We start from the raw sequence: 13,558 nt of genomic DNA on the forward strand, positions 1-13,558 counted from the left end.
CATTTCTATTATTTCACAAGCTTTGTCAATGCCTGGACTGACGAGAGGGAAACAGAGCTGGTGATGGATATTCCAAGGACTAAGGAGCTTGCTGTAGGGATATTACTTATTACTATTTTCATAATACTGCTATCATCCCTAAGGCTGTTCGCATTTCTGAAACTCTTCAAGGTTTGCCATTTCGGCAGAAAAGGGAACTAACAAATTTGTTACTAAAGCTTCGGAGAAAAATTTTCTTGGTTGGAAATACCTCCGACATGTCATCGGTAACCTGAGCTACTTATCTAAGTACAGAAAAGATCAGCTTTGTCCCACGAGGACTGGCAAGTTGGAACACAAAGGAAGCAGAGCATTAAGGTCTTACTAGAAGGTGCTGAGTCCTTGGCTTTAACTGAACACGAAGTTTATATTATCTCACTCAGAGTAACATCCGCTCTACCAAAAGTAAGGGCTTCACCGTCAAGATGAAAATGCATTTTACATTCTGGGTTTAATTCACCAGTATTGCTGCTGCCAATTTTAAAGAACAAACAAACTGCTCCTGCCGATGCCCCCTCCTGGCAGTCATGCTTAGCCATCCTCGGAGCTGGACCAGGGACCCCAGTGTCTGACTGCTTCCAGCTGCAAGAATCTGGAGACTCGATTGCTCTTGATCCCTGGGATCCATGAGATCAGACAGGGCACTCTTTGAACCAGCAGCTTCTTGATCACCAGAGAAGGGCAAGGCTAGAGCGGTAGTGGGGTCGCATGGTAAGCTGTTCCTCCAAGCTCATTATTGACTAGGAAAGGTCGTGTCAATCACACAACGCCCCAGAACCCAGAGCAAATGAAATCGTTGGAGGAGGCAGGTTGTCCTTCCCGAGATGAGTTTTTAAAGGGAGGTTCACTTACGGCCATTCAGCCTCTTGTCTTTCTTTTTATAAATATCCCTCGGTAAAAACAGTGGCAAAGGGACCAAAGGCAGAGGGTAAGATACTAAATGCCAACCCTCTGTGCATCCTGACTGCTTAGAATAAGAGCAGTTCACCAGCACAGTGTCTGTGCAAGTCATAAAATTTAAAAATGACATAACAAGCGCCTATATAGATAATAGATAATAAAATACAACAACATTCTCTGAAGCGATAATTTGCTTCCAGAGGAGTGAGCTTGGGATGCTTGTAATATGATGTTTATAACATGTCCTGCGTAGAAATTCCTGCCTGGGAATTTCACAGCTGAGCGCAGTAGCTGGGCTGGAGGAAGCTGTCTGCATCTCTACCTCTGAGGCGGACGCACCCACCTCTGTCTTCCACATGCATGAAAAGGTTACATTTATGTAAAAGTGCAATTTGATCAAGTTTTCCGGGGCAGTAGGCAATATGTATCAAGAGACAATGATATTTATACTCTTTCACCCAGCAATTCCACTTTGAGAAACATTATCCAAAGTAATAATCACAAGCAGGCAAAAGACAATTATAAGAATGCAAAACAAGCGTTGTTTATAATAACAAAAGAGAGAAGTCACTTGTGTTTAACAATATCAGATTTGTTAAATAAATGATCTTATATCTTCATGAATGATTATGCCAGCCATTTAAAGTCTTATTTTTATTTATTTATTTATTTATTTTTATTGTTTATTTTTGGCCGTGCGGCTGGCGGGATCCTAGCTCCCCGACCAGGGATTGAACCTGCACCCTTGGCAGTGAAATCTCAGAGTCCTAACCACCGGACAGCCAGGGACTTCCCTACAATCTTATTTTTAAAGAGGGTACATGTGTATGATCCTAATTAACATGGGTAAATATAAAGATGAATATATATACACGCAGTACGAAAAGAAAAGAAAATAGTTTTGAGCACAAATTAAGTGTTAGTCTAAAGTAGGCACTGTATTGTAAAAGCTAACCTGTATTAACAGGTAGGCACTATTATGCTCGCCATTTCATGGACCAGGAAACAGGAGCCCAAAGCGTTTAAGTAACTTGTCCAAAGTCATACTACTAAGTAGCAGAAAGGGGATTTGAACTTGGAACTAGACTTCCTTGCTCTTAACGCTTATACTCTATTGCAGTAAGATCCATCAAAAAGTCCACATGGTGGGTTAACCTCAGGTGGTTATTTCCTTAATAATATATTTTGTTATTCTAAAATTATCTAAATTTAACATATTTTTTTGTAATCATAATTTTATTTTTAAAAAGAACAGTTCTGAAGTCAGAAAGAGAAAAACATATACCGTATTCTAACGAATATATATGGAATCTAAAAAAAAGTGGTACTGATGATTCTAGTTGCAGGGCAGGAATAAAGAGATAGACGTAGAGAATGGACTTGAGGACACGGGGTGGGAGGGGGAAACTGGGGCGAAGTGAGAGTAGCATCGACATATATACGCTACCAAATGTAAAACAGATAGCTAGTGGGAAGCAGCAGCACAGCACAGGGAGATCAGCTCGGTGCTTTGAGATGACCTAGAGGGGTGGGATAGGGAGGGTGGGAGGGAGGCTCAAGAGAGAGGGGATATGGGGACATATGTATGCATATGACTGATTCACTTTGGTGTACAACAGAAACTAACACAGTATTGTGAAGCAATTATACTCCAATAAAGATCTATTAAAAAAAAAAAAGAGCAATTCTCTTTTTATATCTGTCTTTATCTTAAGATCGTGAGGTCCCCGAGGTAGAAACTGCCTTACTAATCACTGCTACTATAATCACTACTGGTATGACCATGGGGTCACTTTGATGGAGCATCCCTAGGGTCCAGGGAGCAGTCCACATGGCTCACTTTATGCAAACTAGTATGCAGGAACTACTACTACCTCCCATTTTACAGATGAGGCAACTAGAGGCAGCTTTTCCCTTCCAGCACTTAATGCCTGGAAAAGTAGTAAATCCTCAATAAATGGTAGTTAAGCTAACATATAGTAGCTTATAAATCCATGGATATCACTCTTCAGTGGGGGTATTGCTGTCTGTCTTATATGCCAGAAGAAAAACAAAACCTAAAAAGTAGATATAAAGTAAAAACTCAGAGAAAATAGAACCGAAGCAACCTCAAGCTACCTCAACATACAAAAGTAGCCGTATCCCCGGGGGGAAAGTGCTGAAGGAGGCTGGGGCTGATGTGGTGCTCAAGGACCAGGACCCCATGGGAGAGGCAGGGAGTTTGTTTTTCCATCTTTCTTTCAACCCAGGAGAAGCAGTCAGATGTAGCCGTGGGCACACACTTGAAAGGCTACACCCAGAAATAGGTCTTCCAACTAAGTGTAGGGGTGTTTGGTTTAGACTGAAAACTTGACAGTCTGACTTTCCATTTAAATGTTTCAGGAAGAATACATATTCCAATATGGCTTTTACTTGTTCAATGAGTATCATGCAAGGAAAGGAAAACCCCATTAAAAAACAATATTTTATTTCACTTCTGAGCTCAAGAAATTAGTGGGATTTTGTTGCTGTTTTCTCATGGTCTTCTTCAGTTCAAGTGTCAACACACATTTAGATTTATAGTTCAATGTGCCAGGCATGAGGGCAAAGAGAGGGCATCTATGGCCCTTCCAAATATAGGGCCTGAGTGTAATTCTTGTCCTATGATTAGAACAGGGAGATCTTGACAGCAAAGTCTTTGCAGGAGATTAGATCACATAATATTTTCCCTCTAAAAAAACAACAGATTATAATAGTAATGATGATATTAGCTCATATTTTTAAGCTATCTTGTTATGTCGTGACAAACCTTTGGGTTAACAGGACTGTTTAGAATTACTATTTCTATTTTATAGTTGAGGAGACCAGTGAAGAGAGGTCCAGTGGCTTGATGAGACCCTGTTAGTTTAATGGTGGAGCCAGAACTTTCCCTCTTGCCTTTCTTCTGACTCCAGCCAAGTCCAACTCACCCTAATGACTCAGCTGAAGCATCGGTGCTCAGGTAAGGACCCTGCTGTCCGTCTCTGCGGACACTCTGCTTCCCTTCATCGTGACATTCTCTTATCTCATGACATTGAAATGATCTGTTAATTGCCTGTGTCCCCTGCCCAAGCCAATGTGTGAAAGACAGGCCTCCATTTCCTGTCCCCCATGCTGGGCAATGTTCTTTCTGAGAACTAGCAGTTTTTCCCCACAGTTTGCAGAATGGTTCATTTTATAATGTACTAGAGAACTAGTTTAACTTAGCAGACATTTCATCACCTACAGCAGTCGTTTTCAAACTAATTTCCACACACTGCTGAGAATTAAAAGAGGATTCTCAAAGGTCCTTAAACTGTCTCTTGGCCTTTTAAAATTGTGCGCTTTTATCTTAACAATATTCTAAAAAATATCATTAAGACATTAATTTCAGAATGTTCTGTGTCAGTTAGATCAAGAGTTCTCAGTCCTGGTGAGACTGAAGTCTTGGTGGGAGCTTTAAACAAATGCCGATATTCATGGTTAATGATATCGGAATCTCTGGGAAGGGTCCCCGCAACAGAATTTTTTCAAAGAGCCCCCCAGAGGATGGAAACGTGTGGAGTATTGAGATGGACCCATCTAAATAATCCATATCATCTTTTTTTTTTTTTTTTTTAGAAGTGGTCCCTGATCAGATTCAGGGCCAGTTGCTTCTCGGAATGTTTGGTGATATTCTTTTTTTTTAAAGTTTAATTTTTTTATTTATTTATTTATTTATGGCTGTGTTGGGTCTTCGTTTCTGTGTGAGGGCTTTCTCTAGTTGTGGCAAGTGGGGGCCACTCTTCATCGCGGTGCGCAGGCCTCTCATTACCGCAGCCTCTCTTGTTGCGGAGCACAGGCTCCAGACGCGCAGGCTCAGTAATTGTGGCTCACGGGCCTAGTTGCTCCGTGGCATGTGGGATCCTCCCAGACCAGGGCTCGAACCCGTGTCCCCTGCATTGGCAGGCAGATTCTCAACCACTGCGCCACCAGGGAAGCCCCATATCATCTTTGACTGTTTCCTAAGTTACATATTTTTCACCCGTGCTGATGATGGCCTCAAGTCTAACAGTTATGTCTTAAGTATCTCAGAAAAATAAATGCAGAAGCAAACAAAATACATAAATGATGTGTTCTTGCCAAAACAGGGCGCTACGGAAGCAGAGGCTTTGCCATCCTTTTGGACACAGACAAGGCGGGAGGGCAGGGCCCTCACAAGAGGCTTGGTAGACTAGCAGACAGAGATCTGCCCCAGCAGGCTGCAAAAGGCAACTCGGTTTCTGCCAAAACATTATTACCAGTTTGCCTTTCAGTCTGTATTTAATTTGTGAATTTGTTTTGGTTTTGTGTGTATATAAGAGCTATGAACATGGAGTTTACACTCATTCATTTACATAATGTGATTATTCATATTTAAGCAACATACAAAGAGCATTTTAAGTCAGCAGTGGGGTAGTCTGTGGCATTTTTCTTTTTTTTAATGGTCCCGTATATTATTCAAACTTAAGAATACGGACAGGTAATTTCTGGACCCTAGAGAATGTGGGTGAAAATGGTGGTTGAATCCAGGACCTAAGAGACAGCTTCCGCCTTTGTCCATGCTCCTTGGAGCATAGAAGGATGGGCAGCTTCTCCTCCCTCTGAGGTTCTCGAATATGAATGGATAACTGCTCCTAATGTCAGGATCATCGCAAGGATTTCTAGGCTCCCAATGGCTCCTGCCTTTGCCCCGTCCAAAGAGTCTTCCCCAGGTTACAGGCACTCGGTTGGTTCCCCCAGTTCCTTAGAAGTTCCAAGAAGTCTCTGCAAGAAGACACAGGACCCAGTCCACCCCGTCTGGTGCCTGGAACTATTCCACTCACAAGAAGGGCATCTTTGCCGTGAGAATGCAATTTTTTTAACCCTAATGACCGGCGTGAAATCCCACTTCAGAATTTCCAGGCAGGAAGTTATGTATCATCTGCTAAGAAAAACGTGCCAGGGTTTTTGTATTTGGAGAGTCTACAGACTGACATTTATGTGCACCTATTATGTGCCAGGCACTAGGTGGTCATTGTTTCAATAGTCACAACAATTCTGTGTGTTAGGTATCATTATTTCCATTTTACACATGAGGCTCAGGGAAGTGGCTTATCAAAGGGCATCCATCACCCCCTAGGTAAGTGCCAGAGTTGCTTCTCTTGAATGCCTGGGCTCTCTAAGACAAAGTCCATGGTGCGCTAAGTGTTCAAGAAATTAACGGAGGCCAAGAGGCTTAAGGCCACACCATTAGGTGGGAGCGAGGAAAGACTCCAAGAGCTGTCGACTGCCTACAGGATCCATCAGCCAGTGAGAAGACAGCGAACCACTTAATAACTATCAAGTGACATTTATCTCAAAATTACCACAATAAGCAAGCTCCCTGGAGAGGAAGGTTGGCATTATAAAGAACTCAAGAGATAATACAATCAAATCTTCTCCACTGCGACAGCAGTGGGCATACCTGACAATGTGTCTATCTGAGATTCCAAGGCTTGTTCCCATCAGGAACCTTCAACTGTTAAGAATTAATGATCCTTAATGTTTACAGTCAACATATTTACAGTATGTTTTTTTAAATGTTCTTTCATCTAAATATAGGACTCTGAATCATTGTCTAACTTCTACACTTAAAAATATCAATGCAGTAAATAATTGTCTAATAATTAGCAGAGAGAAAGCAAAGAATTCAGCTCCGAGAGAGGAAATAGTCTTTGTGATGGGAGCCTGTTATAATTAATCATGATTACAAATGCTTCTCTGACGAGAGTGCAGCCTCTGGTGAACATATACAAAGCAAATGGATGTCACCAGCTTCCGCATCAGATGTTTCATCAAGGCATCAAGATGACAAGATATGCCATTATTAACAAAGCAGAACTAGGTGACAGACAAGAGCTGGTACCATTTTTATGTTTACATTTAATGTATATGCACCTGTAGGATATTCCATATCCTTTTTTCTTTAAATGAACACCGGGATACACACTTTAGAGATGTTGTCATAATTCTTCCTTCCTGGCATTTTACTTTCCTTTAACTTTCCACCTCGGGTTTTTAGCCCCAGTGGTTTTGGCTCTTTATTCTTCTTTAATACTCCATCAATTGAAAGAGAAATGTTGTCTGAAGATCAGTTTTGGATGAAAAGGTAATCAAGGGTACAACATTTTTATAGCAGAAGGCTTTCCAGGAGTAACAAACATGCCTGCCAATGGTAACACCGGGATCCAGCAGGCAAAGAGTTGGAGTAATTGGAATTAGTTTGTGGGTCAGGAGAGGAAAGAAGATCCACTGTAACACAGAGGGCAGAGGAGCTGCAGTCAGGGGTCTCACAGGCTCTCCAGGGAGCCAGTTGGATAAAGTTACCTGGGAGTGAAGTACGTGAGGCTCTTCAGAATTACTGAGGCATATAAAGAATTGTGGTCAGAAAGATGTTCAGAAAATGGGGAGAAATAATTATTAAATTGATTTTGAAGGCCAAACCCAACATTTATTAGAGACCGTAGATTTATACGTATTAAGCTTTGACTCATGAATTTTTCCGAGTCTTGAAAAACACTTCCTAAATGGGTGGTGTTCTGAATGGGAGTGGATTCTGAAGGCTTTATGAGGATCACATAGGTGGGGAAAGAGGATGAGAAGAGGCAGAGTCAACTGATGGTGAATGCGGACACCACAGAGTTTTCGTTAAGGTCCATCAAAACTAAGGTTCAAATAACAATCAATTACTATCCATGAGATAATCTTGCTCTAAAATTTCTCTAAATAAAGTTAAATAGCACAATTAACAAAGCCTCAGGAGAACAGTTACAATCTCTATTGTTATTATTACCCTCCTGTCCTTGCATATTTTTTTAAGCCTAGCGGAAGGGAGGCCTTTAAACGAAAAGCACTTAATTTTATTGAAAAACAGGCATGAACTGACTCCGTTTAAGCCAGAGATTCTCATGAGTGATGATGACAGTTGTCACTGATTGAGGACCTACTATGTTCCAGGAACTGCTTTAGACACTTTATACACAGTTTCCCCTTGATCTCACAATAACCCAAGGAGATGGGCATTATTTTTTTCCCATTAATAGTCTGACATTACCTAGATCTATAGTACACTGAAAAAGATGATATGTTCCATCATGGTGGGAACAGCACGGGAAAAATGGGGACTTTCTAGGTGCTTCTGGTCATGCCCAGCAAATATGCGTCTATTAAATGACTGAATGGTCTAATACCTGTTGGCAGTTCACAGGCTGTGAGGAATTAAAAAATTTAATAGTTTATAGGGAAATTAGGACATACACACATAAAGAACCCATCCAGGCTAAAATAAAACACTGAAAAACCAAAACCAAAGAACGATGTCATTCATTTTCATATATTTGGCTTAAATTTCACTATGAGAATTCCATAACTGACGAGTTATTGAATAAATGAATGAAATTATTGAATCAATTATTGCAATCAGTGCACCAACTGACCAAATGCTAGATTGTGAGGTACTGGCTCTAAGAACTAAAATAGTCTGGAGAAGAAAATCTCATTATGGACTTGGGTTGTAGCAAGATTTCCTGAATGAGGTGAGATCTGAACTGGACCTGAAGAATTTGAAATATTGGAATTACAAAGAAGAAGTGAAGTCACGCTGGGTAGCAGGAACACAGTAAACTGGCACAGAACCTCCTCCCTGGGCCCCCTCTGTAGCTCCAGCTCCATCCTCCTCTCCCACTGCTGCTGCCTCACAGCCCTGTGCCCTGAGCTCATCTGCTCTGTTCGCATTTGCCCTACCTTGGACCCTGTCCAGCTAGTTCTCAGAATGCCTTGACACTAGCGTTGATTTGGCTAGGGCATCTTTGGATTAACTAGCAATGCCTCTGTCCTTTGATGGGGAGTATAAAAACAAACAGTATTTGTCCTATGGATGATTAGAGGCTTTTGCAAACAAAGTAATAAATTATTCTGTCTCAGAAATGATGAATACCTCCCACTCCCAAACAGCTGTGAAGAGGGCTTCCCCTGGAAATGTTGGCATTTGGGAGACCTTCTCAAGGCTTCCAGAAAGACATTCCTAGCAGGTCCTCATAACAACCTTTCAACTCCCCTTGTGTCTCGGCCCCAAAGTCAAGGCCAATGTAAACACACCCTTCTCAGACTTTGTTGACAGGGGCTCAGCCCAAAACCCAGGGTTCCTCCATACACTGAGGTCTTGTTTCCCAGGGACCAGAAAAGCATCTTCTAGTGCAAGTTTCCTGAGTCATTCTAGCTTGGCTTCTGTCAGAGATTCCAGGAATTAGAGTCACTTTGTATTTTGTCTCATGACAGGTGAAGAGCTGCCCCTAATCAGAGCCATGAATTGGTTGGGTTTTTAGAAAAGTCCATACCTCCAGTTGTGGGAAAAAGCTGTTGATCGTCGTGGTGACCCTCATATGACTGATCACTTTTTGACTCTGAAAAAGGCCCTGAGCGCCACACCACTGTGTTTAGGAGTCATGGCCTTTTGGATTCTGTTTTTCAGGAACAATATGAGACACAAGGAGCTGTGCTCAGCGGCAGATCCGCTTTTCCAAAACAGAGCTCACTTTTGGAGTGGAAAGAGCGATTTCACTTTTCCCAGGTTGAGAGATGGCTTCTGTTTTGCTACAGCTCGTGAGCCAGCAGTGCCATCCTTACAAGAAAAGACTAGCTGCTGGTATCTCATGAAAAAGACAACTATAAACTCTGTCAGTAAAACAGTGCCTTGTATTTCCAAAATAGCGTTCCGACCCTCCTGGCGCAAGGGAGCTCACAGAAGATCCTGAGAAAGAGGTAAAAGAACAAGGATAGAGCAGGAAAGTTTAACTGGTGTCAGGGGGCAGCAGGTGGAGGTCCACATCCTGCGATGGGAAATACTGTTTGGAGATGCTGGTGCCAGTCTTTAATAAATACTTTCTTGTGAGGGCTTAAAGTTTTTCCTCTGGGATTTAACAAACTTAGGTCTATAAATCCAATATTTTGATGGCAAAAGTCCTGTCTTTTTTTATTACATAATATGAAAAGAAACACCCTCCCGTAGGAACAGACCAGTAATGCAGGGAAAAACTCTGCAGATCTGAAAGATATATTTTTGATTACCAAGATCAGAGCAGCTCCTTTTGTTGATTTTATAACTCCAGCTAATTTCACTTCCTGTCCGGGGTATTATTTCCTGGTAAAGGTAGGAAAAAAGTCCCAGCACTTGACAGGCCTGCCTTCTCTGAAATTAACAGCTTGCCCACATGAGAGACGTCGGCGTGTGCCAGCCCTCCATCGAAGAAGGAGCAGGTTCAGGACCTGGCACTGTGCAGCTGAGTGGCACTGCTCCCAGAACTCTCATCCAATAAAGAGCCATTGTGGGATCTGGACCCTTCAACATACAGGACAAATGACTCAAATGAAAAGCACAATGCACGTGAGTGGAAACTGAAACTTGAATGGAGCGGTAATCACTTCCTTAGTAGAGAGCACATTATTTTTCATGCAACTTCATTCTGTAATTCAGTCCCTGCCTAGTGTAATAGTACAGATTTCCATTTATCAGTTAAGTGAGAATGATTACTATGACAACCATTAAGCAATATAGGTTACTAGCATTGGTGGGGAAGAGAAGTGGAAAATTGTTAGGGGATATGGGAAGATCCGGATTGGCATTCATCAGGAAGAAACAAAACATCTCAAAAGACAAGGGAGTGCCGACTCTTTCCATATGGGATCAACACAAACTGTAGTTCAGCTATTAGGAACTTTGAGACCGTATTGAATGATGTAAGAAACTAAATCTAAAATCAGGTCCAGGGCTTCCAAACAGTTGTGATTTGTATGTGAGAATGAGGTCTCCGGCATGAGGTAGGCCTGAGGCTGGGGGACTAAGGTCCAGATTAAGGGCATCTACAGTGCAGATGACACCCCATTGTTAAGCTTCAGGTGGTACAGACTGGGGATCTAGTGCTTAGACTCAACTACCGAGGAGTCTGGGATGAGTCAGGGTGCTGATTCAGGCTGAGAAATAGTTTCCATCTGGGTGACCTGGAGTGACTCATTATGCAACAGCTAACCTCACCACCAAAAAAAAAAAAAAAAAAAAAAAAAACAGATGCCACTCTCAGCTAAGCTTTCTCAAATGAATACATAGGAGGGAACAGTTGAATTAGACACCATGGATCAAATGAAAACCACTCTTTCAGCTGGACCAATGTACCGAATTCCACGTTCCTCAGTTTTAGAACTAGGTTTTTCTATCTCTGAGCCAATTATATTTTTCAGCTAATCAATTTTGACCAGAAACATGGTCTGTCTCAAATAAGCCTCTTTGCTTATGATCTGGAACTTAGAATTGGTCACACTATCCTAACAGGGTCACTCGCTCTACTTACTTTCTGACATATACAACTAACAACAGACTTATGTCCACATACATGTACCACTTTAATAAAAACAACCCCAATATCTGTGAGAGGATAAAAGTATTTCAACAGAAAGGCCATTGGATTCAGTGTTCAATTTTTGTTTTTTCATTCATCATTTTTGACCAGCATGGTTTCACCTCCATAAGTAATTTAAAAAGAAGATAGGCATTTTATTTTATTTATTTTTTTATTTTAAATGTGTTAATTGTTTCTATCAATTTGTGATTATGTCTTTGTAGTAGGTAGCTTGTACCTGGTTGAAAATACAAATAAATATTTCTTCTAGTAACCAGCATTAAAATTTCCCATGTTGTTCACTCACCAGAATTAAGCAAAATGATGGATTTGAGGCACACAAACTCCTCTCCCTGGAGATTCATCATACGGAACCGAGACGATGTAGCCAGCAACATGTCAAAGATCTCCACCATGCCCTCAACACATTTTCCCTGGTTCCTATGAAAACACAGGAAAAAGGAATTAAAGAACAAGAAAGCTTCCAGAAGACATGATAAGGTTCACATTCATAAAAATTTACTGGCTCCAAATCTGTAACAAAAAACCACAGCCCATTCTCTTCATGGAGCATGAACATTCATTTGAATTCTAGAAGGCAAGATGAAGAAAGATTTTCCATCAATAAAACATTTTCATTTCAAATTCTTAGAAGAGATGTATTATTCAATCCCAAAACCTGTCATGCTGAATACGAAGTTCTTCAACCTATAGGTAATTAAAAATCATTCGAATTCAGGTAAATAATTTTTCTAATAAATATTTTTCAAACTGCTACTATATTCTAGAAGTTGTGGTAGTAATGAGAATAAAAATAGGGCCTCTAATCTCAATATGCTCATGACCTTGAAATAATATAATCAGTTTTAATAGACTTATATAAAATGCTTTTGAAATACAGGACAAACTAGGAAAACTATGAGTTGTAGTTGTGCTGGAACCATTGGTGTTGCCTAGGATGACAGGTAAAGATTTGCCGAGTGGGTGGCATTTGAGTTGACACTTTAAGAAAATGTAAATAAGATTTCATTGAGCTGAGGTGTGAAAGCATCGTTGGAAGAGGCCCTAAACATGGAAAGGAGGAACAGTGTGAAAGAACTTGGAGCAGTGTGCTAGAAGCAGGAGATAGGAGAGTAATCTGGGGAAGAAGGACAATGTCGGTTGATGAAGGATGTCCTACATCATTATATAAGAAGTTTAGGCTTTTTCCCTGTACAACAGAGCTTTGGCATCAAGGATTTAGCATTAGTAGTTGCAACTATTGAATAAGCAAACTCAAAGTTTCAAAACATGTAATATTTTCAAAAGAAAGTATTAGTATCTTTTCCATAGGGTTGGTGCAGAAATTAAATGCAGAGATAATACATGTGAAAGGAATTCATTCATCTTGTTATTCATGAGCTGAATTTGGGGCATGATGGGTTTGGGGGAATAGAAAGAAGCTAGACTATTTTATGCTTATGCAAACATATGTTTGTGCAATAGATAAAAATTTAAAACATGAACAGTAAACACATTGTCCAGCACCTTGTTTTGTTTTTAATTGATATATTTTGGGGTTCTTCATCAACTGTTTTAAAGAGCTGCATAGTTTTTCACTAAACAAAATGCTATTATTTCTCTAACCACTTCTTTGTTGGTTGACATTTAGGTTGATTTCAAGTATTGTGCTGTTACAAACATTTCATGCAATGACTATACTTATGTTTATGTCTAGACACATGTATAAATAGCTATAGAATAAATTTCTAGAAGCCGAATTGCTAGATCTGAGGACTTATGTATTTTTAATTTGGACAAATAGTTCAAATATTGCTTCTAAAGAGCTTGTACCATTAGGCTGTTGGTAGGAGAATATACTGGTATAAGCTCTTCCTCTGAGCTGCCTGCTTTTGTACTTTGCCCATATTTTTTGTTGGGTTTTTGGCCATTTTCACATTGATTCTTAAGAGCTCTTTATATATTACAGTAATTAGCCTTTTGTTCTATGTGCTTTTAATTATTTTCTCACTATTTGTCATATTTTTCTTTTGATTTTGTTTCTAGTATTTTCTTCTGCAAAATATTCAATTATTACATAACCAAATTTATCAAACTTTCATTTATGGCTTTAGAACAGTATGTCTTGCTTGAAAAGGTCATTCTCCCTTCCAATAACATATTAAAAACTATCTTATGTTTCCTTCTAATAC

At 40.3% G+C, this 13,558-nt stretch overlaps 1 protein-coding gene and 1 long non-coding RNA gene across 3 annotated transcripts in view; one reads left to right on the forward strand and one right to left on the reverse strand.

Moving 5' to 3' along the window:
• The window catches only part of ESR1 (estrogen receptor 1), a 263,766-nt gene that overhangs the window by 18,439 nt on the left and 231,769 nt on the right, over nt 1-13,558 (reverse strand). For both annotated transcript variants that reach the window (XM_059940977.1, XM_059940976.1), the window contains exon 6: nt 11,674-11,807. In XM_059940977.1, coding sequence (XP_059796960.1) covers nt 11,674-11,807 — 134 coding nt within the window. The remainder of the gene's footprint in view (nt 1-11,673; nt 11,808-13,558) is intronic.
• Nucleotides 3,684-12,011, forward strand: LOC132375831 (uncharacterized). Its single transcript, XR_009506126.1, has 3 exons — nt 3,684-3,919; nt 10,176-10,357; nt 11,677-12,011. It is a non-coding gene; the product is annotated as an uncharacterized LOC132375831 (long non-coding RNA).

Source organism: Balaenoptera ricei, chromosome 12 (assembly GCF_028023285.1).
Source record: "Balaenoptera ricei isolate mBalRic1 chromosome 12, mBalRic1.hap2, whole genome shotgun sequence".
NCBI lineage: Eukaryota > Metazoa > Chordata > Mammalia > Artiodactyla > Balaenopteridae > Balaenoptera > Balaenoptera ricei.